The sequence below is a fragment of the Antechinus flavipes genome, chromosome 4 (genome assembly GCF_016432865.1).
Source record: "Antechinus flavipes isolate AdamAnt ecotype Samford, QLD, Australia chromosome 4, AdamAnt_v2, whole genome shotgun sequence".
Taxonomy (NCBI): Eukaryota; Metazoa; Chordata; class Mammalia; order Dasyuromorphia; family Dasyuridae; genus Antechinus; species Antechinus flavipes.
In genome coordinates this window covers 151,265,216-151,291,955 of record NC_067401.1, presented here as the reverse complement: position 1 = coordinate 151,291,955, position 26,740 = coordinate 151,265,216, and the positions used below count along the sequence as shown (strand labels likewise).

Genomic DNA, 26,740 nt, shown 5'->3' with positions numbered 1-26,740 from the left:
ACTCTTGCTAGAAGGATGATCAGTATAGAAAAGGCAGACCATATAAACCAGTCTGTAATAACAGTGAGTTTTTTTTGGAATGGGGTAGGGTTTGGATTCCCTCTCCCTATTTCCTTCAGGGTTTCTCATAATGTGGGCCCCGAATGTTGTTGTGCTAATCCAGTTTCATACCTTGTAATGTTCTGATGGGTTCTTTTAAGAGACCTGGTCAGCCCTATCTATATAATCTCATCAGCCACTACTATCACCAGGAAGTCATTGGCTCCATTCTCCAGCCAATTTTCCAGAAGAAGTTCTAACTCCCCGCCCTGCATTGGGGTCCCAGACCTTAATGGTTGCTGTGAGGATGTCCATCTACCTTTCCCTAGTCTCTGGGTATTCTGGGTACCTCTTTTGGGATAGGGATCCTGTGTGATTCTCCCTTTCTACTGCTCTATAGACACTGTCTCTGGACATGACAAACTGGTGAGAATAAACAAGAAATCAAAGAAAGTAACTTTTTAAAAGAACAGTCTTTGAAGTGAGTAATTTTTTGGAAAAGGATTTCCCGCCCCCTGTCAACTATTCTTGTCTCCCAGGCCATCCTCTTGGCTGCCCTTTTCTGGGGCTGATTCCAAGGGACTTCCCACACCTTGTGACCAGATTCTCCCATTTATCTCAAAGGTATTTTTCCCCCTCTAGAGAGGTCTTTGGCTCTTTGTAAATGGGGTATTTTAGGGAATGTGCAAATGATGTGTACCCTTCTTAAGAATGACCTAATCTCTCCCCTTTCTTCTTATCTCTTGGGAGGAGGAGATAGGACATTAACATAGCTTCCTCAGGCCTTACTCCTGTGCAGGCATTGAATGTGTGTGTGTGTGTGTGTGTGTGTGTGTGTGTGTGTGTGTGTGTGTTTGTGGCATATGTATAAATGTGTGTTGTATAAGACACAGAAAAATGAGACGTCAATGTAAATGTGTTTGTTTTGCTATGCTAGTAAAAGAGATCCAAGTGTTTTCTGTTCTAAAAAACAAGAGGCTTTGACTATCCTTCAGAATACCAAGCCCCGATCCTTTTTCTCCTTGCATCCTGTCTGTGCTGTAAGAAGGGGGCTCCTTCAACATGGAAGAAGGTTATAGAATGAGGAGGGAGAAGTCTGGTCTTTACCTAGGTGAGGACCCTTATCTCCCACCCAATTCCCAGCTCCAGGGAACAATGTTTACATTTTCGGTTTCTTGCTTCTCCAGAACAGTTCTTCAGAGGAACTTTCCCTTCTCTGTTTTCCCCTGAGGCAATTGGGATTAAATGACTTGCTCAGCCTTACACAGTTAGGAAGTGTTAAATGTCTGAAGCCTCATTTGAACTCAGATCCTCCTGATTCCAAGGCCGGTGTTCTTTCCTATCCACTGCACTTTATAGCATTCTTCTTCTTCTTTTTTAAAGGATCAGGGAAAATACAGGAACGGAAAAAAGATGAATCAAAGCTTCATCCTTAATTTCAACACACTGACATTCTCCAGTAGCATCTTCCCCAACGAACCATGCCTTCTCTGCAGTGGTGCATCCCTGCTTCTTGCCAGCCTCTACTCTCCTAAGCCTGCACTCAAGATATAGAATTCAAGTAAAGTGATTTATAGAACTTAAGCTGCCAGGCCTTCTCACCCAGCTTCCAACTTGCCTGCTTAACAAACAATAGGTTAAAAAAAAAAAAAAAACTAGCTGGGCTGCCTCCTGAGCTTCATTTATTTCATATTTTAAAAAATAAAGGAAAAAAAAAAAGCTTGTTGGAAGTTGAACCAGAGGGAAGAATGGAGTATGGGCAGATACCAGGAGAACAGGGAGCTATCCCAGGACCAGTTGTGCCCAAGTTGGATATGACAGGGCACTGAATGCTACAAAGCCCAATATCTTCTGCCTATGGTCTACTCACCCTGAGTCCTCACATTGTCTAGATTCCCAAACCCTCAGAGGTTCAAACTAACCCAAACTCCCGTTTCTTCCCGACTCCCATCTTTTATCCACTTCCACTCCACCCCAACCCAACCCCAATCCTTGAGGAATTAGCAAGGCCAGCCTGGGTAAGAGGGGATGAGAAGGGCAGGGCTTTGGCTTGAAGGATTCCCCTCTTAGTGGAGAAAGGCAGCAAATGTTGGCGTGGGCGGGCACTGGCATTTCCACATCCCCAAACTGCACCCCAAGTGCCATAGTGAAAACGGAGCAGGGAGATGGAGGCCAGAGTCCTCCTGTGTTCTGCGGTGGAGAAGGCTTTAGTGTCCCAGCTAACTGCTTCTTGGTTTTCCCCTTTCTCCCCCATGCCCTGTTGAGGTCTGACTGGACTTGTCCATTCTGTGGAGATTGGGCTCTGTTCTTCATCTCTCTGCAACCCTCAAAGCAGCAAAGGCCTAAAAACCTTAACTAGGATTGATTGTCTTCCACAGGCACGTAAGAACACATCTGCTTGGTTTTTCCTTTCTCCCTTCCATTTCAGGATTAGGTTTTGTTAGCCCCTGGAATCACTGGAAAAATAAAGTTGGGAGGTGAAAAGTTGACTCGACTCTGAGTTTTGTTTTAGGAGAGGGAAGGTGGGGTGGGGTGAGTAGGAGGATTTATCTTGTACCATTTCTTCCTTTCCTTTCCAACATCAAACAAATGATGAGAATCCTGCTATAGGGGCCCGAGAGCCAGGAGCTAGGCTACTGGGGGGCCGGTAGAGCGTGCTCTGTTGGTTGGGGGGATTGGCAGGGTTCTGAGGCGTTGGAGTCCGACTGGCTTTGGGCCGGAAGAGGCTGCCCTGTTGGGTGCTGTTGTTAGCGATGGCGGCCTGTTCGGGCTCCCCTGAATCACTCTCTGTGTAGCTGTAGGCTTGCGCCCGAGAGATCCCCTTTTGCTGCCGTCTCCACGAGTTGTAGTAGGTAGGATCACTGATGTAATGGTTGACAAACGAGTGGGCTTTTTGGTGGTTCTGGTCTACCTCATACTCACTGTCGCTTCCCTGAGGGGACAAAGGATTATATTAATGGCTAAGACAGTAGATCAGTCAGACATTACCCTGAGGGGAACAGAATGGGGTCCTATGTCTTACAGAATTGGGGCGGGGGAGGCAGAAAGCTTGAGTTTTAGCTCCTGGTCAGCCAAAGGATCACTGTATGAACCTGATCTGGTCAGTTCCTCACGCATGAGCATAGAACATTTTTCAAACTCATACAAGGCCCAAGGAGATCAAAGATATAAGGATATTCTCTGGAACTACTCAATAAGCATTTATGAAGTGCTTATTGTATACCAGGCACTGCACTGAGTGCTGGGGATACAAAGTTTCTCCCCCAAGGAGCTTATGCTTTAATATAAATCAGAACATGCAAGATAGACTGCTAGGTTTAGAGTCAGGAAATTGTTCATTTGTTTCGTTCCTGTCCAACTCTTAGTGAGTCCATTTGGTGTTTTCTTGGCAAAGATAATGGAGTATACTTTTCCAAGAAGACCTGAGTTCAAAGCCAGCCTCAGACACTTAATAGCTATATGAGCCTGGGTAAGTCCTCTTGTTTGCCTCAGTTTCCCCATCTGTAAAATGGGGATAATAATAGTAATTGCCTCTGAAGTTCGTTGTGATCAAATCAGATAATTATAAAGTGCATAGTACAGTGCCTAGCACATGGTAAGCACTTATATAAACATTATTTCTTATTATTATAATAAATACAAAATAACCTTAGTGGGGATTGAACCGGCAGCTGAGGGTAGGGATAGAGGAGGAAAAGGCCTCCTGGAAAAGATGGCCCTTGAACTAATTTCTGAAGGAAGCTGAGGATTCTAAGAATCAAAGGTTGGGAGGGAGACCTTGTCAGCTACCTGTTAACACTCAGGGCAAAGATTAGTGATAAGAGTCAAGAGTTTGGGTAACAGCAAATAGGCTAGTATGACTGGATCATAGAGTGCATGGAGTGTGGAAAGGATGGTAAGATGGTAAAAGGGAGATTAGAAAGATAGGAAGGTGCAAAACTGTCAAGAGTTTTAAATGTCAAATCGAAGAAGTCATTGGTGTTTAGTGAGTGGAAGGGACGGTTTTAGGAAAATCACTTAGTTTTAGTGGTGGATGGTTTGGAGTAGAGGGACTCCTCAGGCAGGTGAGCCAGGTTAGAAGGCTATTGCAATAGTCTAGGTGATGAGAACATGATTTTTTTGTTGTTGACCAGTTATTTGAGACTCCTTGTGACCCCATTTTGGGGTTTTCTTGACAAGAGATACGGGAGTGGTTTACCATTTCTTTCTTCAACATATTTTATAGATGAGGAAATTAAGGCAAATAGGATTAAGTGACTTGTTCAGGGATTTGTCACAAGTGTTTGAGGCTAGATTGGAACTCAGGAAGACAAGTCTTGATTCCAAAGTCACTGCTCTATCCACCTAGCTGCCCACCATCATCTGGATGGAATCATCTATAGAGAGGTAATAATTGAACTCATGGGAGCTGATAAGATCACTAAATGAGAAGGGAAAATGAACTAGAAGATAATAAGAGTGAAGATTGGTGAAGAAAGGGACTGCTAGTTTATACATAATTAATCTTTGATTTTTTTTTTTTTTGGATGCTATATTATTTCACATGGCCTCTCCTCTCATGGAGATTTTGCCCTATAGGAAGTGACTATATCTATGCCATGTATTATTGTATGAGAAGAATTTGAGGGAATAATACTCAACTTTTTCCTAGAATTAAAAGCACTTTATAGATGAAACATCAGTATAAGGAACAAGTTGTGATAATTACTTCTGTGTTACAGATGGTCATTTACAGGGACTGAGGAACAGCAAAGAGATGATCTGGTATAAAGGAAAAAGCCTTAGTTTTGGGAATGGGACACTTAGATTTGAATCCTAATCTGTGTATCCAGCCTGTGGTAACCTGGGGCAAGGCAATGAATGTCTTAGAGTCTCAGCTCCTTAATCTGTAAAATAAAGGGTTGGATTCAATGATCTCTGAGATCCCTTTTTGCTCTAGACCTATAATTATATCATCCAATGAATCAAGACTTTCTAAGCTAACCTATTTCTTTGCTCCCATGAGACTGTTTTACTCCAAAGCCAAACCCAAAAATGGGGTCACAAAGAGTCTCAAATAACTGGCCAACAACAAAAAAATCATGTTCTCATCACCTGGATTATTGCAATAGCCTTCTAATTGGCCCACCTGCCTGAGGATTCTCTCTATCCTAACTATTCACTACTAAAGCTAACAAAGTGATTTTCCTAAAACAGGTCCTCTCCAAAGCATCTCTGGATCCCCTGAAAGATGAGTTAGAGAGATGCCTCAGATCCTGCTACTCCCCTGCCTTACCCCATGAAAAACTCCTGCAACCAACCCTAGCTCAGAGACCCAGCTTGTCAGGCAGCTGCTGGTGCCTGCCCAGAGCAGCCAGACAATAGAAAACCCTCCTGCCCAGCTCTGCCTCCTGTTCTGTGACACAATCCTGCACAATACAAACCACCCCTTTTCATTTCATTAGTCTAACGGCCTGCCTGGAGTGGAACAAAGAGGGGCAATGGGATAGGGAGGAGAGACCCATTCACCATTTCCCTCTCTCCAACCCAGAAAAAAAATGTGGAGGGAGCCTTGTCATCTGGCTGAAGGAGACACGGCTGGGTGGGAACGAGCCCAGAACAAAGTCATCCTTACTAAGCTGGGGGGGAGAGGATGTGTCAGGCTACAATTGCTTGAGTTAACAGTTCCTCTTCTAATATTGAAGGATGTGAGTAAGGACTTTAACTCCCCTACCTCCCTCTGTCTGAAGTCCTTAGTGGCTCACAAGTTTTGGATATGATGGAAGTCTTTAATTCCTTCCTTCTGATGAGATGGAGGACCTTAACACCTACATCATTATGCTAAGGTCCTTCAGGCTTAACTTTGCCTACCTGTCTCCTAAGATTATCTGACCCATTTATACAATCTAGGAATCTGTGAATCCTTGTTACCACCAATGCTGGGACCTTTCCATGTACTCTGACTTTTCTTAGAGCTTAAGCTCTCTTTGAGAGGCCAAAACTGTTTCAATTTTCCCAGTTCTATGCTCAGCTTTTAGCATGGTGCTTGGTACACGGGAAGCACTAAACAGAAAAAAATTTCACTCAGTCATTTAGAGCTGAGAAAACAGGGAGCAAGAAGGTAGATTGACCTGCCAAGTCAAACAGTGATAAGGAGCAAAACCAACATTTAAACCTAGACCCTCTGACTTCAGATCTTATCTTCTTTGTATTATAGCATGGTCTTGATCTTGGAGAAATCCCAGGGAGGCTGGAGTTGCTCTGGGGATGCCCAGTCATTTCAGGATTTTGGGTCCTTTTGCTCCCTCCCCCAGCCTCTAGAAGCTTTCCCTGTAAGCCTTCGTTGAGCTGTTGTTCCACTAGCTGTGACCCCGTTTGAGATTTTCTTGGCAGACACTTTGATGAGTGGTTCATCGTTCCTTCTCCAGCTCATTTTTTAACAGATGAAGAAACTGAGGCAAAGTGGGTCAAATGACTTGCCAGAGTCACACATCGAATGAGTGAGGCTGTATTTGAACTCAGTTCCTTCTGACTTCAGGTCCAAGGACACCTTATTCACAGCATCACTTAATTTCCCCATTAAAGGGTTACCTTCAATCTATTCTCTATCTAGTTTTGTACACATTGTCTCCCTTACTAGAATGCCTCCTTGAGAAGGGTGGGGCAGGGATGGGATTTCTGGTGGATTTTCTTTCTTTTCTTTTTTTTTTCTTTTTTTTTTTTGGGACCCTGGGGCTTAGATCGGCCTGGAACATATTAAGTATTTAATAAATGCTTGTTGATTGATTGACATGGGGCTGGATCAGAACTGGGCAGACCTCTGGGAGGAGATGGGGAAGTATGGAACTCTCCAGTTCTGGGATGGCAGAGATACACAATGGGGGCATCTGTGGCAATACTTGCCTGAGTCTCTGAAGGGGGCAATAAGGAGGTTTGGGGAAAGTGCAGGGAGGTGGCAGGGGGATTCATGTCCCTGTGCAAGGAGAAAGCTGGTGAGCAGCTGGGATGGAAAAAGAAAAACTCCTCCTTCTACCCCTTCCCCCCTGATTAGCACGAAAGCATCAAGGCTTGGAGCCGGAGAAATGGTTGTAGCTTGGCAGGGGGTGGAGTGGGGTGGGGAAGCCTTTTTTCTGCTTCCCTCTTGAGCATCTGGCACATACCCTCCTGGGAGATCACATCCCCCATCGAGAACCCCATCCGTTGGGTTGGAATGTGGGACAGGGCTTTTTATGTTCCTGGTAGGAATGGGGGTTGGGGGGAAACCCGGTGCGTGAATGGGGGGAGGGGCCCTTGCTTGTGAACTGGGGGAGGGGCTGAGAAATGAACAAAAAAAGGGGAGAATCTTTATCTAACCTGCATTTGCTTCTACCCCAGCAAACTGACACCCCTCCTTTCCCCAGTCTCTGGCCAGGCCAGGTCAGGTTAAAGTGGCTGCCCTGAGCTCTCTCAGACCCAAGGGAGGGCGGTCTGTCATAACTGGAGATGGTGGGGGGGAGTGGGAGAGTGGGCTTTGTCTTTTACAACATCTGTTTCTTTTCAGGCAGGAGGTGGAGTGTGAGGAGGAGGAAGAAGAGAGATGGGGAGGGGGGACCAGGGGCTCCAATGCTTTGAATCTTCTTTCTGGTGCTTTCAGCTCTCCCTCTGCTCCCCATAATTGAATTCAGCTTTGCTGTAACTCTGCACACAATAGGGGCCATTCATGGGCAGCCCTCAACTCTACCAGCCAGGCAATCGAGTGACAGCTTTCAGCTCCTGCAACTCTTAAGAACTCCTCAAAGCCACTCCATCATCGAGAAGAGGAGAGTTTGGCAAGAGAGGGGCTCCAGGGGCCGGTGGCACAGAATCCAAGCTGAGGGAAGGGGAGCCATGGTAAATAAAAGTCGTGACAAAAGGAATGGGAAGCAAAGGGCTTCTTGTTTTGAGGCTCATCACCATATTGCTGACGAGGTTCTCCATCAGAAAGAGACACTTTCCAGTGGGTAGATGTAGGTGGGTACAATCAGACTGAAAGAGCTTGGGGTGGGGAAGGAGGAGGAGGTGTCCCCCTGATACAAAGCAGACAGTGGCCACGGGACTATGGAATGCAATGTGCTGTCACCCTGGCTTTCTGTCTTCAGTTCCCCTTTGCACTGGTATCCACCTTTATGGGAAGCTTTTTCAAATCCTTCTTAATTTTAGTGCTTTTCCTCTTTATTTCCTCTTTATTCTATATATAACTTGTTTGTACATATTTGTTTTCCTATTGTCTCCCTTATTAGATTGCATTAAGTTCCTCAAGAATAGGAATTGTCTTTTGCTGTACTGGTATCCTCCTTTATGGGAAGCTTTTCCAAACCCCTCTTAATTCTAGTGCCTTTCCTCTTTATTTCCTATTTCCTATTTACTGTGTATAACTTGTTTGTACATATCTGTTTTCCTGTTTTCTCCTTTATTAGATTAGATCCTGTCCTCAAGGATAGGAATTGTCTTTTGCCTTTCTTGTATCACCAGCACTTAACACAATGTCTGCAATATAGTTAATAGGTATTTAATAAATATTTATTATCTGACCTGGCTTTTTAAAACTAGAGGAAGTTAATGTGGTATAGTTGATAGAGTATGGTAGGGCATTCAAAAAAGTTAGTTTGACCTTGGGCCAAATTAAGAGAGGCAATGGAGAATGAGGAGGCAATAACTGTTCTGATCAGATTTCTGGAATAGGAGGTTCAGCGATGGGCTGTTAGTGAAAAGAATAATAATAATAGCTAGCATTTACATAGTGCTTTAATGCTTACAAAGAGTTCTATAGATATTTTATTATTTGATTCTCATAATACCTCTAAAAGATAAGTGTTATCATTATTCCTATTTCAATAATGAGTAAACAGAAACAGAGGTTGAATGATTTGTCTAGAATCACACAGCTAGGCAATGTCTGAGGATGTATTTGAACTCAGGAATTAAGTGACACAATGGATAGGTTGCTGGTCTAGGAATCAGAAACTAACTTCCTTAACTCTGGGCAAGTCACTCAACCTGTTTACCTCAGTTTCCTCAATTATAAAATGATGATCATAATAGCACTTACATCCCAGAGTTGTGAGTACCAAATGAGATATTTGTGAAGCACATAGTAGGTACTCTATAAATGCTATAAAATGGGGGAGAGGATGGAAGGAGGAGTTTGTTTTCCTAGCATTTAAATATTTTAGGTCTTCCTGATTTGGGGTCCAGAGATTTATCCCTTCTACTACCCAGCTACCTCAGCTTCCTGAGAAGAGAGACATTGTTCCCATAGTCTCTGTGGGATTTTTGATGGACTTAACCAGACTTACCTATAAGGCAGTCTGATATGCTGAGGTTAGAGTTATATTAGAGTTCCAGCATTTTTTAATTAAAAAGATGAAAATAGGAAGCTATTTTCCTGTTTTTGTCTATCCCTGAAAATGCATTGCTCGATCACCATTTCACAGACTCTGATATTTTTGAGTAAAGTAATGGCAAATTTCATGGCACTGGGGCTCACTTCTCTCTCCCTTCCACAGAACAGAAGTCATATATTTTTTTTAAAGGTTACAGAGGGTGGGTCCATTGAGGCAGAGAACTAAGATTATTTCCTTTTTGGGAATGTTTTGGGGATACATTCTGGAAGAGGCAGAATTGGGGCTCAAGCCTGAAGCTGGATTTGAATTTTCCTTCTTTTTTCTCTATAGTCTTAAATCCTACTCTGTCAGCTTTTAGGATATTTTATTGTGTTGAGTACAGGGCTAGGAAGTCTTTTTTGAATTATATCTAGATTTTAGATGTGAAAATATAATTTATAGATTGTCCCAAGTGACAGTCCAGTTTTAAGACTTAAATAGTTTGAGACTTTTGGAATAGCCTTTTATTTGTTATATCAATACTCAATAAACTCCAGTGACTCCCTATCACTTCCAAGATCAAATACAAAATGCTCTGTTTGGCATTTAAAGCCCTTCCTGACCTAGCTCCCTCCTACTGACTTTTTCCATCTTTTTATACCTTACCACTCATTGACAGTCTTTGATCCAGTGATACTGGCTCTCAGCTAGCTGTTGTCCAAACAAGACACTCCATCTTTTAGCTCTGGGCATTTTTTTCTGCCTGGAATGCCTGCAACTCTGCCTATTGACTTCGGCTTTCTTCTAAGTACCAACTAAAACCCCATATTTTATAGAAAACCCTTCCTAACCTTCTTATTTCTAGTGCCTTCCTTCCGTTAATTATTTCCTATTTATCTTGTACATCACTTGCTTTGTCTATCTTTGTTTGTATATTGCCCCCAAGATGAGATTAAGAACTTGTTCAAGAGCACAGACTGTCTTTTGCCTCTTTTTGTATCCTCAGTGTCTAGCATAATGCCTTGGTATATAGTAGGTGCTTAATAAATGTTTATTTATTGATCACTATTTGTAAAATTGAATTAGGGTTGGATAGGGCAATCTTGTGACAATGTAAAGGCACAGGAGGTAGCAACAGGTGAGGCTGTAGCTACCTTCCTACCTTGAATTTGTTAGAAGAATGATGAACACTACTACTGGCCTGGGGAAGACATAGCACTTGGAACATGACAGTTGTGACCATTAAGTAAAGAAGGTTACTTGCGACAAGACTCCCTTCAGAAAATAGACAAATTCTAGCATATTCATTAAGAGAAACCAGAGTTGCTCCCATTGGGAATTTGGTCATTCATTCCAATGATGCTGCCTTTACTGAGGACATGAAGCATCTCTTTGGGAACTAGCTCTTGGACCTATGACATATCTTTTTTCCCTTTGAAGGTAGAGTCAATTTTCAGACTGCCAAGAATCCATTGGAGCCAAGTGTAGTAAATGAGGGATCAAATATGTATTACTAGGACATCAGTTCCTTCATTGGCAAAATGAAAATAAGGGCAACTTCCTCAAAAGTTTGTTTTGAAGGTAGATAAAATATCCTTGAAGTCTTAGTGGAATCTTAACCTATTGCACTTTGTTTTTTTGGATTCCCTTTGTAAAGCTGAAATGCTATCTACAGAAATATGAACTAATTGTAATAAAAAAATGAACTGGAGCTATAACTGCCTCTGAAAGTCAGAATTTCCAAAGAGGGGTCAAATGCTACTAATGGTAATAGTAACACATTTCTAAAATGATTTAACAGATATTCATATGGCACTTAGAACTTAGCTGTACATCCATTGTTTCACATGAGTCTAACAAATCTGTGAAGGAGATGCTACCATTGTTGGCCCATTTTTTAATTGCGGGAAAGTTCCCCTTCCTTGACTGCTAACTGCCTATCCTGAACTATTATTTCAGAAAAGTACCAGATACTATGATCTACTTTATTCCTTATTTTCCCACTCTCTCCTCCTTTCCAACCTCTTCTAATTTCCTTTTCTCTCTCCTGCTCCTCCTTTTCTTACTACCTCGCAAGTTTTGAACTATGAAGTATAAACGCATCTCAAGGTTCTTTGATGGGATGTGTTAGTCTATGCCCTTATGGCTCCATTCTCCAGCCCTGTATTTTTCTCCAAAATGCTTCTTCCTGACTACCACTTTGCTTTATTTTGTAGCCTCTTCCAGCAGAATATAAGCTCTGTGAAGGCAAGGGCTTGTCTTTGCTTGTATGTTTATGGTCCTTGTGCTTAGCACAGTGCTTGGCCAGTAGTCAGCATGTACAAGCATGTACATTTATTCATATATATTCGATTTAAAAAGCAATCGCATGACTTCATAATCATGCCTCCAACTTCAGCTATCTTGTTATCAGTTGGTGAACATCAGCCATCTTGCTGACTTGGAATCAGTCCAGATTGATCAGCAGCTTCCACATGACCACATTCTCTCTCTTTATAAAATAAAACCTAACAAAATAACCACACAACCCACACTTAGGGCCAGTGTTGATATTAATCCTCTTTGAAAGAAAGCTTTTAAAGTCTCCAGTCCAATTATTCCCTAGAGCCTGAGGCAAGTAGAGACCATGTGGCGTCCCCCTTTTCACTTCAACAAATGGAATTTTGAGTTGCTGATTTGTCAGCGTCTGAAACCTATACCTAAGTTTCCATAAACATAAGATAGCTACATCCAAAGGTGTGTTGATAAATGTTTAACAATCAGTTTTCTGGGGGAAAAAGTGCACACGACATACTTTTAAGTTTCATCACATTACTTATATTTCTTAATTCTAGCCATTCAACCAAGCCCTGATGTGTAGCATTTGCTGATTTCTGAGGTGAAAATGTTCACGATAAAAATTTAACAATTGGCTCTGTTAAGTGGATTTTAGCTGTTCCCTTGGCTAAATCCTAAGTAAACCCAATCAACTCAAAAAAAATAAAGCTTCAGAGCATCCTTCACCCAAGGGGAAAGTCAATAGTTTCCAAAAGAATATGATCTATGATATAGATTTCTGCCCATGCAGCCTCTTTAATAAAGGGGTGGGGGCTTAGACAACAGTATACTAAGCATACTTTCCTCTTGGTACACTTCTTCTCATGGCTATTGCATTTATTTCCATGGTTTCAACATCTGCCCTAGTGTAGTTCATAGATCATAGCAGAAAGAGTGCTAGGTTTAGAATTAGGGGGCCAAGGTTTAAATCCCAGCTTTGCTACTTGGAAATTGTATAACTTTTGGCAAATCATCTGACCTTTTATTTATCTGGGAAATGAGGGGGTTGAATTAGATGACTTCTGAGGTTTATTTTAGAAATGAATGCACAGTCCTCTTATGATTCTTTTATCATTTGCTTGGCCTTTTGTAAAAGTCTAGTAAATAGGCCTTCCTGCCTCCACTTTCACAGAATCTTGGCAGGGACTTCAGAGGTCATCTAGTTCAAGTGGGATTTGGAATCGCCTCTCCATATATGTAAATGGTCAGTCAGCTTCTACTTAAAGATCTCCTGTAAATGGAAAAACACTACCTCCCAAATCAGCTCATTACAATTCAATGTTGGATGGCACTGATTGTTAGTACATTCTCACCCTCCACCCTTGCCTTCCCCATCTCCGCCCTTATATCAAGTCTAAATCTGCCTCTCTACCCATTACTTCTAATTTGTTTTGCTAGATCAAGAACAGATCTTATTTCTTTTCCATAAGGTAGCCCTTCAAATATATGAATTAATCAATTAACTTATAAGCATTTATAATTATATTATAATATTAATCACTATGAATTTAGTTAATATTTCAATATTATTAGTTAATTATATATATCAAAATTCCTTCTACAGGAAGTGCTGGTTGAGCTTAATAGTTTTATAAAATAGATTTTTATTGATATCTTATTTTTGCTTCTAGATTTCTCACTATATCCATTCCTTTTTCCTTCTCTAAAAAAAAACTATTCCTTAAAAACAAATAATTTTAAAAAAAGGAAGAGGAAAAATGAAGTTCTACAAAGTCAATACCTTTAAACAATCTGATGTTAAATCTGCAAAGGTGAGAGGAGATATGTCTCTGAGCTATGTAACAGAGATATGTATCTAACCTTAAAGGAAGCCAGGGATTCTAAGAGATTAGGAGAGAGAGAATTCTAGGCCTCCAAATCAGCTTGGACAAAGTTATGGAGGCAAGAGAAGAAGGATTGTATATGAGGAATAAGTAAGTAAAGTTGCACTATAGCATTTGTGATGGATAGTAATGAGTCAAAAGATTGGGAAAGTAGTAAGGAGTTTAGTTATTAAGGGCTTTAGATATCAGTCAGAGGAGTGAATGTATATTTACACACTATGCACATGTGTGTATCTTCTTCACACAGTGCATTCATGCTAGATTTAAACATGTGCATATATTTCACACGTGCATGCATGCAAACATTCAACAATATTTATATGCATGTATATGTTCACAGGAATAATATGTGTATACATATATATGTAACACACACACATACAATTTTATCCTTATAATAACTTTAAGAAATAGTTACTATTTTAATCTCTTGTTTTTCAGATAAAAAAAACTGAGACAGATAGAAGTTATGTGTCTTGCCCAGTGTCATAAACCTAAGTATCTGAAGCAATATTTGAACTCAGGTCTTCCTGACTTCTTGACTCTTATCCACCATGTCACCTGGTTGCATCTCTTGAGTTTATATTTACTTAGAGGGAATAGGAAGCTATTAGTATTAAATAGAATGACACAGTCAAATTGATGCTTTCGATATTTAGTAGCTACATGGAATATAAGATGGAGTAAGAAGAATCTTAAGACAGGAAGCCTAAGAAGAAGGCTATTGCAAGAGTTCAGGTAATAGATAAAAAGGACCTGAACAAGGTGCTGGCTGTGTGAGAGAAAGAGACATATGTGAGAGAAGTTGTGGGAAAATAAGTCACAGGATTCAGCAATTAACTAGATATATGGGATGATTGACATTGAGTTGAAGATGATACCACTAGAAGTTTTTGCATATGATTGATGGAATACCAGTATATTATAAGAAATTTTGATTAGGATGTTCTCAGAAAAACCTGGAAAGACTTATATGAACTAACGCAAAGTAAATAGAAGCAGAAGAACATTGTATACAATAACAACAACATGGTATGATGATTAGTTAGGAATAAATTAGCTATTCTCAGCAATACAATAATCCAAGGTAATTCTAAAGGACTTATAATGAAATGTGCAGTCCATCTCGAGAAAAAGAACTGGTGAAGTCTGAATGCAGATTAAAGCATGGTTTTTTTTTTTATTTTTGCTCCATTTTTCTTGTGCTTTTTGGTCTATGTTTTCTTTCACAGCATGACTTGACATGGAAATATATTTTGCATGATGACACATATATAACCTACATCAAATTGTCTGCCTTTTCAATGAAAAGGGGAAGGAGAGAGGGTGGGAATGAATTTGTAACTCAAAATTTGAAAAAGCATGTTGAAATCGTTTTTACATGTAATTGGGGAAAATAGTAAAATTTTAAAAAATAACACTATTGGTTGCAAATCTGGGTTACTGGAAGGATGGTGATTCTCTTAATAATAACAGGGCAGTATGGGAAAAGAGTAGGTTTTAGGGGAAATAAAACAAGTTTTATTTTGGACATTTATTTTTATTTATTTCTGTTGAGTTGGAATACTTATGGTACATACACAGTTTGGAATTTAGTGTAAGTTGCTGGTGATGTGGAACTAAAAGGTAGGGGAGGAAAGAGAAAGAGAGCGAGAGTGAGAGAGAGAGAGAAAATGATGATAGTAATGGAAAGAACAAGAGGTGATGAGATCACGAGAGTTGTTGGCCTTGGCAGTTAGCTAAGTTTCCTCATAATTGGAGACAGAGGTGAAGGACAAGATAGTGGAATATGAGGAAGAAGAGAAACAAGAGTGTTCTCAGAAAATGGCCTCAATTTTTTTTGGTTAAGTATGAGATGAAATCTCAGCTGAAAGGGTAGCATGGAAGGTATAATGATTAAAGAGATGGTACAACTATTGTACTCTAGAAATCTTTGTACAGTTTAAACATCCCTGTTTCCTTTTCAGATCCTCATGTGGCTTGGTTTCCATTCCCTTTACCACCCTGATCATTGTTTTTTGGACATTATCCATTCTCAATCCATTTTTCCTAATACTGTCTCAGTAACCTTCCTTACTGGTGGATTTGTAATTGTCCGTCCTTTGCAAAAAATTGGTCGCTCTTCATTGCTCTTTTGTTTGAGATTCAAGGACCTCTATTCCTTTTCCAGCCTTGTCTCATCCTATCCATTCAGTTCAACCTCCAAATCTGGTCAACTTTGCTACTCCTGGATATACACTGGGCTCTCTTGCCTCTCTGCCTTTGATCATGATGTTCTCTGTGCCTAGAATATCTTTTAACCCATACTTTGCATCTTTATTCCTACCCATTTTCCCCCCTGAGGCAATGGGGTTTAAGTGACTTGTCCAGGATCATCATTGTTATTTTTGAAGAGGACCAAAACATCAAGGAGATGACACCATGACAGCTAGTAAGTGTCTGAGGCTGGATTTGAACTCAGGTTGTCCCGACTCCAGGACTGGTGTCAACTAGATACTGTCCCTATTTCCTGCCTATTTTAAAAGCTAAACTCCAATGAAACTTGGAAGCTAAACTCTCATGAAAACTTCCCTGAGTCCATTGGTTGGTAATGACCTTCACTTTTAGACTTCACATAGTCCCTTGTGTTGTATTTCTCTAATTCACTTATCATATATTATTATGTTCTTGGGACTGAGATTAGATATTATCTCCTCTTTGCATCTCATGCAATGTTCTATACCCAGTTGCTGTTTCACATGTGGTTTGTTGTTTTTATAAGTTGGAGGAAACATCCTGTTCCACTGACCGACCTTCGTAATTCAACAGAGAACATTCACACAAAGTCATCACAGACTCCTTGGAGACTTAGGAAGACATGACTTGGTACTTCCTTTAGCTAAATCCTTCAAATTTATAGGAAGCAATTAAAGTGCTGAAATCTGGTTATTTAACTTGCTATGGATTAATTCTCATGTGGCTCTAAAGCTTCTAAAAAGTTACATAAAAATACAATCAAAGATTTTGATGAATGGAAAAGGAGATAAACCAGGCCCATAGCAAGGGATCTGTATGGCATATTCATCTGGACTGGGAGTTAGAGGATATGATTCATTCACTTACTGACTTCCCTTCAATTCTTAAGACTTCTTCCTTTGTAGAATCGCTTTAACTATAAAATGAGGCTTTGTGGCCCAATGGAAAGAGTTTTGGATTTGGAGGCTGTCTTTTGAGGCAGATGGTACGGAAGACCTGGATTCAAATCTAGTCTTAGATACTTACTGACTGTGTGACCCTAGGTAATCCAGTTACCTTTTGTCTACCTTAGTTTTCTCAACCATAAAAATGAAGATAATAATAATACTTCAAAAGGTTGTGAGGACCAAATGAAATATTTACAAAGCACTTAGCACTGTAGGCATTATATACAATTTATTTTCTTTCCTTCCCCTATTAATCTTTGGATATCGAATATTTAGTTTTCTGCTTGGTATACAGTAGGTATTATATAAGTGCTTATTCTCTTTTTTCTCTCTCTTAACCTCAGGAACACAGAATACCAGAGTAGAATGGACTTCAGAGGAGTTATGAACAACATTCTTCTCTACAACATTATTCCTGACAAATATCTCATTAGGCTTTTGCTTGAAGATTTCTAGTGACCAGATACAACCATTTTTATTTATTTGTTTGTTTTTGGCAAGGAAATTGGGATTAAGTGACTTGCCCAGGGTCATACAGCTAGGATGTGTTAAGTGTGTGAGCTGGGATTTGAACAAGATTCACAACCTTCTGACTCCAGGGCCAGGGCTCTTTGCCATCTAGCTGCTCCAGGTACCACCATTTTTGCCAGGGGCAATCCATTCAACTTGTGGACTGCTCTAATTGTTTCCCCAGTATCTAACCCAAATGTGCTTTGTTGCAGCTTTTCATTTTTCATTCTAATTATGTTATTTCTGAACCTTAATTTCCACATCTAAAAAATGGGGATAATCATACCTCTTGGATTTGCTACTTCCCAAGGTTTCTGTGAAAATCAAATGATTTTTATTGTTGTTGTGAAGTCTGTCTGATTCTTTGTGGCCCTTTTTGGGGTTTTCTCGGCAAAGATACTGGAGTGGTTTATCATTTTCTTTTCCATCTCATTTTACAGATGAGGAGACAGAGATTAAAACTAGGTTAAGTGACTTGCCTAGGGTCACACAGCTAAAAAGTACTGAAGACTAGAAAATTAAATTATAAGTATAAAACTTTTTGTAAATCTCAAAGTACCAAATAATCATCAGTTATTATCACTAATGTTATTATTAGTAGAAGAATGATATTTAACCAGAACAAAGGTTCTTATTCTGGAGGCCATAAACTTATATATATATATATATGTATTGATAAACTATATTTGAATATAATTTTTTTCTTTGTAGTATTATATATTTTATTTTATACATTTTTAAAAACATCATTCTAAGAAGGGGTGTCTAGGCTTGCCTAGATAGGGGTCCATGGCAGAATAGTCCATAGAGTATTTCCTAGTATTGTACTTGTTTCTATGAAACATTAAAATGACCAGAAAAAGATTTGTAGTCTACTGGGTGGATGCCTTTTGAAGAATTTCTGGAAACACAAGGATGAGAATAACAAGAGAATGTGATCAGAAGGCATGGATAGACTGTGATCCGTAACCATGGGAGTAAGAAATACTCAGGCTGGTGAGGTAATAGTTCTTTCAAAGTAAAGAAGTGTCTCTAGTGAACCCAGGGAAAGTACAGAAGGTCATGGGTAGCAAAAAAAGAGGTGGGCTTTGGGAGACAAAATGCCTCTTTTTCTTCTTTCTGTAGAAGTGACTGTTCTTTAAGTAGCCTCTGTATCGTATCACTTCCAAGAGGAGAGAGAAGAGGAAATAAAATAAAACTCATGCATTAGTAAAAGGAGTCATTCCTTGCTAGGCACCTTGACACTAAGCCAGGAACTCAGTAGCCCTATTTCTTAGTTTTGGATAGGTCAGTTAATTGTGGATATTGGATTGGTTCAGACCACTATAGTTAAGACTCCTGTACTTGAGTGTTCATCAGTACCAGTCTCCCCAGTAATTGGGATAATAACTAGATCCTGATTTGTGTGATTGCTCTGAAGTTATACCATTATCCAGATTCACACGGTATATTTTTTCCATTGGATTCTATTAATTATCTTATTTCTAGTCTATTTTGTGCCATTTTGTACCAGTTATCATCTTTAATATAATCACTTCAAATAGTGAGAATTACCATATATGTAGCCTCTTCAGAAAATTCATTACATGAATTAATTGGGACTTAGCTAGACAGACACAATGATCTCTTCAATATACTATATTGCCTAGGTGCTTTGGGGTTATACTAACAGGTGGGAATCACAGTTAGGATTAAATCCAAGTTAGGATAGGGACAGGAATTAGATTGGAACTCATTCCAAGTCACTTTGATTAATATCACTTTCATTTCCCTTCTAATTCTTTATATAAAGTTGGAATTGTCTCTTTCAGGAGCAGCTTTGGACCTGGAAGTTAGGTTTTTGCTGTTTGTATCTTTGGCAAATCATAGTGGAAAGGATGCTAGATTTGGCATCAGAAGACCTGATTCAAATCTTTTATGAATGCAAATGAGTCAATTCTTCTTTTTGGATGTCAATTTCCTTATCTGTCAAATGAAAACCTCTAAGGATACCTTTGATTCTCAGTTCCATGATCTTAGATTACACACAGCATGAGCTCTGCAAACAAAGGAGTAGCAAGTTTGGAGTTTCTGTAGCCTCATGGAAATGAAGATGGCTAGATGATACAGTGGATAGAGCCATAGACCCAGAGTCAGGAAGACCTGAATGCAAAAATGGCCTTAGACACTAGCTCTGTGATCTTAACTCTGTTTGTCTTAATTTCCTTATAAAACAGGGATGATAATAGCAACTATCTCTCAGAATTGTGTTAGGTGCAAATGAAATGATACTTGCAAAGCACAGTGCCTGATACATAATAGATGCTATGTAAATCCTTCCTTGTTTTATTCAGTTGTTTTAGCCATGATTCTTTGTGATCCCATTTGGAGTCTTCTTGGCAAAGATACCAGAGTGATTTGCCATTTCCTTCACTAGCTCATTTTACAGAGGAGGAAACTGAGGCAAACAAAGTTAAGTGACCTGTCCAGAGTCACTCAATGAGTAAGTGTCTAAAGCCAGAATTAAACTCATAAAGATGATCTGAGTCCAGGCCTTGTACTCTATCTGTACATACAAGTAAATGTCTATATACACATACACACATTTATATATGTACATATATACATTTTCTTATACATATAGTATTATCTGCATAGATACAACCATAGATAAATTTACATAGAACATATAATATGAATTATGTTTCTATTTGTATCTCTCTCTTGTAGAGAGTACAGCCTGTGTGGATATTTATATAGCTCTTTCTATCTATCTAGATCCATATCTGTGTAAATAGTACCATCTGGCTCCCTTTTTCTTTTTTATAATATTTTATTTTTCCTAATTACATGTAAAACAATTTTTAACATTTGTTTCTTTAAATTTTGATTTCTAAATTCTTTCCCAGCATCCCTCTTTTCTCCTCTCCTTGAAATGTTAAGCATTCTGAGATAGGTTATATACATCATGTACATGTATATAATTTTGCGGCAGAACACTTGAATGACAGAGAAAAAAAAGAGGAACAAAGAGAGGGAGAAAGGAAGGAAGGAGGGAGGGAGATGGAGGAAGAAAAGAAAGAAGGGAAGGAAAGAGGGAGAAATAATATATTTCAGTCTGTATTTAGACTCCATTATTTCTTTCTTAGGAGGTGGATAGCATTTTTCATCATGAATCCTTTGGGATTGTTTTGGATCATGGTAGTGCTGAGAATAACTAAGTCATTGACAGTTGTTTATCATACAATATTGCTATTACAATATACAATATTCTCCGTGTTCTATTCACTTTACTTCGCATCAGTTCATGTAAATCTTTCCAGGTTCTTCTGAAATCATCCTGCTTGTCATTTCTTATAGCACAATATTCCATTACAATCATATCCCACAACTTGTTCTGCCTCCCTTTTTCTGATGCTGATTTGCTCTACCTTGCCTTAGATACTTTCTTTAAGCAAATTAGAGCTAAGTTACTAATGAATCTTCCTACTAATTAGCAGAGAGACACTACCTCACTATCTAGTTCCCTGTCTAGCTGATGACAGCTATCATTCTGAGTAATTAATCTTCAGAAAATAAGGAATCCCTTAAAATTTAGAGCATTGTACTAATGTGGACTTTGTTCTGACAGAGCCTTAGAATTTTGTACTAATACATAGGTCTCTTGTTCTGTTGTCAGAAGCTGGGCATGGGTAGGGAGCTACCCATGGATTCTGTGCCTTGTGGATTGGAATCTTGGGAGGTTCCCTTCATCTTTCTGACTCCCAAACCCTGCAGGGGCTGCTTATGCATGCAGTCCCTGTTCCTATGGCAGTACTGCATTATTCTCCACCTTTCTTTCCAAACTCAGGGTGTGGAGCCTTGATCTCAGCTGGAACCTTTTCCTCACCTGAGAGTCTGAGATTTCGGAGGGCTTTTCTGTCAGGCTGCTGCTTTCTGCCGGAATCAGGTCATTGTACTTGGTGACATCCTCATCTGAGTAGTGAAGACTGCCTGGGCTGGGTCGTGGAGGAGACCTGGAGAGGAATGGGAAGGCAGGATAATGGGAAGAGGAAAGATGGAGGCTACAGGGTACTATTTACTGTGGAGAGAAGTTTTTCTTCTGGGCCAGTTTTTTAGTAGAGGGTTTCTTCTTTCACTTTTCATTTATTTATTTAAAAGAAAATGTGTGTGTGTGTATGTGTGTGTGTGGCAATTAAGTGACTTGCCTAGGATCACACAGCTAAATAAGTATCTAAGGTCAGATTTGATCTCTAGTTGTCCTGATCTATCTATTATCCAGCTAGCTACCCCAAGAAGGCTTTTTCATATTTCTATTTTAGATTGCTCTGGCTAAGACATTATTTAAATTGCTTCCATCTCTTTGGGTGAGGTGGGGGGAGGGAATCTGGCTGTGGATCATCAGAATACACATGGGACAGAGGAGCTTCTGGCTTTTAGCATGAGGAGGAATAAGGGGATATGTATAAGAGATAGCAGAGATAAGGATGATACTCATTTGAGTAATTTAAAAATGAGTTTGCACTCACTGCAGGAGATGGCTGTCTGCCTCCCTATTCTCCTTTTTCACCCTTTCATGTGAACATCACTGCTGTGTCTGGGACCCTTGAGAAACCTGTGTACTTCCCAAAGAAAGAAGCTGGATCGCCTTCCCAGACAATTTTCCCAGCCTGATGGGTAGCGGTCAACCCTTTCTGGTACTCATACACAGAGAGGTAGCTTTCTAGGAGGGGGCTTTGACTCAGAGCTGTCTCTGCAGCTGGGTTAACGACTGGTCCTGCTTCGAAGGAATGACCTGTATCAAGGAGGTCCCTCCCTCCTCTTCACCTCAGCTTCTCCCACACAGTTTAAGTAGGTCCCATTCATCTCAAAGGAAGTAACTGAAAACAAGCTGGTGACCTGCTGCTGTTCTGAATGTAAGTCACAGAGAGTGCCAGGGTGGAAGATCACAAATACAGTTTCTTGTACAGGCAGCTATGAGGGAAAGCTGGAAGCAGCTCTGGGGAGCTTGGGGCATGTGTATATGGCTGGAGAGGCATTCTGTATGTACACAGTGGTTATAGAGAGGGCCCCAGGTCTGTGTATTCTGTGGTTGGGTGGGATGGGGAGGGAAAGGAGGGATAGTGAGGTGCTCTGTGAAATATGCCCTTGTTCAGCTGTGGCTGGGCAGGGGAACCAGCCCAGTGGGGCTGATCTGGCCATCCTGAGTCCTGCTGAGGTCCTGACGCTCTGGCTTCAAACGGCTCTTTCTTTGCGGAGGCCTGGGGGTTGGCTGGGGATGAGAGCTTGCCTCTCTGGTCTGTAACAGCCCTCTTCTCTTCTCTCCCTCTCTCCGTCCCTCCCCCTGCTGAACACACACATCGCTTCTTCCCCTCCAGCCCTGGGAACAGAGCGTGCTTTGTTAGCCTTGCCTGGGAGAGTCTTGAACTCCCTTCCTCTCTGAACTGCCTTCTCCTGATGAGCCTGAGACATGCATGCTAAATAGATCCTGGGGAGGAGCCTCTCATGCTGGCCCTTTTCCCTCCCTGTTTTCCCTAAACCCTAGAAAAATAAAACATTCAGGTCAGTTAAGGTGACCATTTTGCACCCCAATAGATTGCTCTGTATTCTAGCTTTGCATCAGCCCTGTGGCCTTCAGCAGAGCAAAGGATCGACCATGGGAGGGGACAGTGTGTTTGAAAGGAGGTTGGGGTGAGAGGATGAGGAATGTGTCTTTTCCATATTGTCTTGCCCTTTATCTTCTAATTCTTAAAAGGCCAAGATACAGCCTGGTAATCACAGGATTGATCCAGTATGTGGGAGGAGGGATTAGCAAATACTTTTACATTACATATGGATAAATGAGGCTCTGGGGCAGGATGTCTGGGACTTTGGAAAGAAATAGCGATGGAGTGAGGAGGGGAGATGAGTCTGAACAAAATCCCAGACCCCCACCTGATGAAATTTCCCTTATTTTCCAAGAGACATGGAACCTCCTAGATCATGGGGTATAGAGAGGTCCCTCAGAAAAGAGAGATGGTGTCACAGAGAGCAGTCGGTGTCCAGCAATGGCTCCCCTGTTCTCTCCTTTCTAGGTAATTCTTTTCAGGTGGTACTCATGGTAGGACAGAAACTGTTAGGTCTTTATGCTTTCCCCCAGGAGAGTTCTCTTGGAGAAGAGAATGGGAAGGTGACACTGTATTGGAGAAAAATCTTCAGCCCTTTGCACACAGAAGCACTAAGCCTGACCTGGAGATAACTTCCTTCATTCTCATTTTGGCAGAGATGAACATCAGGCCATGTCCTTTTTTCTTTTAAACTAAAAATGCCAAAGCACCTGTCTAATGGAAGTAATCAGTTTGCACCTGTGCAGTATCTTTATGTAAAATGGCAAAAGAAGAGGTAGGGGAAGTCAGGTAACTCAGTGGACAGAATGTTAGATTTAGGATCAGAAAGATCTGAGTTGTAATCCTACAACAGACACTTATTGTCTGTGTCTAACTTCCTTATATACCTTAGTTGAAGCTACTTCATGTGGTTGTTATGAGGGCCAAATGAGATAATAAATGGAAAGTGCTTTGTAATCCTTAATGCATTGTAGAAATATTAGTTATATTTTTAAAAAATTAAACAAAAACCATGTTAACTACATATGATTTATGAAAAGGTGGACCTTTGATTTTATTGGTATAGGGAGCTCTGGATGAAAAAATTTATATCAATGGGGACTATCACCAGCTCTTCAACTGATAATTCTGGAGAATTATCTGTGGTACTAAGAAATAGTGACATACCCAGGGTCACACATCAAGGATGTGTCAGAGTCAGGACTTGAACTCTAAAGTCAACATTCTATTAGTGTTATTATGCCATACATCCTCTTATGTATATATGACATATTAGTATCAAGCTATAATATATAGATACAATACATATGCTGACATATATGTATAAATAAAAACCAGGACCCATAATCTTTTTCCTTTTTTTCCTAATACCTTACTTCATCAGGTAGAATCAACCCAACTTGAACAACCCCCCTCCCCTGATATCCTAAACCCTAATTCAATGAACACTATCAGTCTTTTGAGCTGATTTAAATTTTTCAGGAGGCCGCCTTCTCTTGGCTGTTTTCAGGTTCCTGGCCCTTCTTCTCCACACTTGGGAATTCTGGGGTTGCTGATATCTGACTCATAAACTTTTTAACCTCCCACCAATACTATGGAATATTCTCTACCTGGTATAGATACCATTCTTCCGACAGAAGGAATTCTTAACTGAGAGACGGCGATTGTTGAGTTCCAGGGCTGGGAAGCTGCTTTCATCCAGACTCACCATCTCTCCATGGCCCAAGGCACTGGATTTGGCATTGTTCCCTGGGGAAAAGGAAAGAAGAGAAATGATGGACAGTTGGTCACTTCTATCTTACCTTCCCCAAGTTACTTGAATGCCTTCTACTTTGGGCTGGGAGAAGGGACAGATGGGTTTACAGCAGAGAGAGAATCTCTCTCTCTCTTTAGATTTTTTCTGTAGGGATCAGATTAAAAGCACTGAATGATAGGAAAATACTAGGGAAGGCAAGAAAGAAAGAGGAGGGACAATTTTCATCCTACATCTATTGAATGAGAGCATGTTTCCTCAAGAGAAGGAGGGATTATTGATGGCTGGTCACTCTCACTATTATAACTCTGTAGATTGCTTGTGTGGTCTTCTTCATGGCCTTCCACTATGTGGAGGGCAGGGGTCTCTTAAGATTACCACTCCAAAATGAAAGGTTGGACTTGATCTTTTCAGCCCTCTCCCCTTCTACCATAGCACTGATCTCCTGTCTACTACAAGCATCTTGAATTGAAATAAATTTCTTCTTGAGCTGAATTAAATTCTTTGGGACTGGCCTCAGTCCCTTGGTAAAGACAAATCAGCAGTTTCCAGGTTTCTGATTCCTGATTAGAGCTGTAACTAATATGGGATCAGCAGGGCTCCAGGATGCTAGTGAGGCACATTTCTTTCTTCTGGTGACTGCTGTCTCTACACTCTTAGGGTCTTTTAGCTGTCTCCCAATGCTCCTAATTCCTCCTGCCTCCACCCTTGTCACAAGTTTCACCTTTACCCTATAACCACTATGGGTGCAAAGATCAGATGCTCCCCCTTCCCATTCCTGGTATGACTGTCCCTGTTATAAAACTATATACACCATCTCTATATTCCTTATCTTCTCCATTGGCTCCCAAATGGTTTTGGACTCAGTAAAAATATTCCCAATTGGAGATTTGGACATGAGCGATGATATCAAGTTCATTAGTAAATGGATGCCCCAACTCACCAGAATCTGACTTCTTGGCGTACTTCTTGCTCTGACCACGGATGATAAGGACAAAGACCAGCAGGAGAATAAATATGAGGCCGACCAGGGCGATGACCACCAGGAACCACCACTCTTCATAAAAGGGATTAGCTTTCTGGGCTAGAACATGGGTTGGCAGTCAGTGTCTAGAACGCTCACTCCCTTTTCTGGATTAATATTCTTGCTCATGAGGGAATGTGTTCTATAAGCAGAATCCTGCTAATTGTGTCCCAAGTATGAGCAGGGTTGGTAACTCTACAGCCCCTGAATAGGGGAATGGCCAGTTAGATTCAGTCCTAGGTGGAGAAGGGAGGTATTATAGGGAAGGTCTAATGTTGTCTGAAGCTAGGCTGGGAATGTACCTCTTAATAACAGTTTTATCCCTCATTCTGAGTATCTTTCTGGTAGTAAAGAGGAAGGGAATGAATCTGGTTGGGGGCATTAGAATGGGTTCTTTTCAGGGAAGATTTTATAACATTTTCCTTTTGGGGATGATGTCACCTCTCAGATCTATTCTCTACCTAGAAGGAAGGCACTAGGGTATGATAAATATAAAGACCCTTTTTGGGAATTATTTTAAAGAGTCCAGTATGATGATCTACAGATCATATTATATAGGTGGTTGCTCAGTTAGTATTGCTGATTGACTGTAAGTCAGAGTATTTTAATTGAATCTTAGGGGAAAATATTTATTTTCCCATGAGGATATATAGAAGGAGGAAAGAGGCAGGAAGAATTCTTGGAACTTAACCAGAGCATAGATAACTTGAGTTATATCCTTACCTCCTGGGGTTGGGAATTTGGAAAGAGACAGCTCAGAGTTACTGTTGCAAGTGATTTTAATTTTAATTTTAATAATGACTAGGATTTGGGGCATAGGGTTAAGTAATCCAATACCATCTTAAACTCAGAGTATCTCAGAGGACAAAAATGATTAGAGATGTGATGATGAAAATTCTTAGTTCAATCTGGTAATTGCCCAATATACTTGGAAGCTTCTTCTCTATAAACTACTGATCCTGCCTGGGTATTTTTGGTTACCAAGGAAATACAGGACTTATTGACATGGTGCTCTAGGTTTCTCTAGGGATCTCAATTTCCAGTTCCATTGATGTTCCCATCTCAAACTAACTGCCTAATTTATCTCTTATTCCATCCCCCACCTTGCTGTGATTTCTTTAATAATAACTAGAACTAGAAAGAGTTATAAAAAATCAGCTCTCCAGT

At 40.4% G+C, this 26,740-nt stretch overlaps 1 protein-coding gene across 1 annotated transcript in view; it reads right to left on the bottom strand.

The window, feature by feature from the left end:
- Window positions 1–1,704: 1,704 nt before the first annotated feature.
- Window positions 1,705–26,740, bottom strand: part of SDK2 (sidekick cell adhesion molecule 2) — a 165,900-nt gene continuing 140,864 nt past the window's right edge. The window contains 4 exon segments of the mRNA XM_051995180.1: window positions 1,705–2,971; window positions 21,080–21,206; window positions 24,407–24,545; window positions 25,493–25,633. Of these exon segments, the coding sequence (XP_051851140.1) occupies window positions 2,621–2,971; window positions 21,080–21,206; window positions 24,407–24,545; window positions 25,493–25,633 (758 nt within the window). The 3' untranslated portion in view covers window positions 1,705–2,620.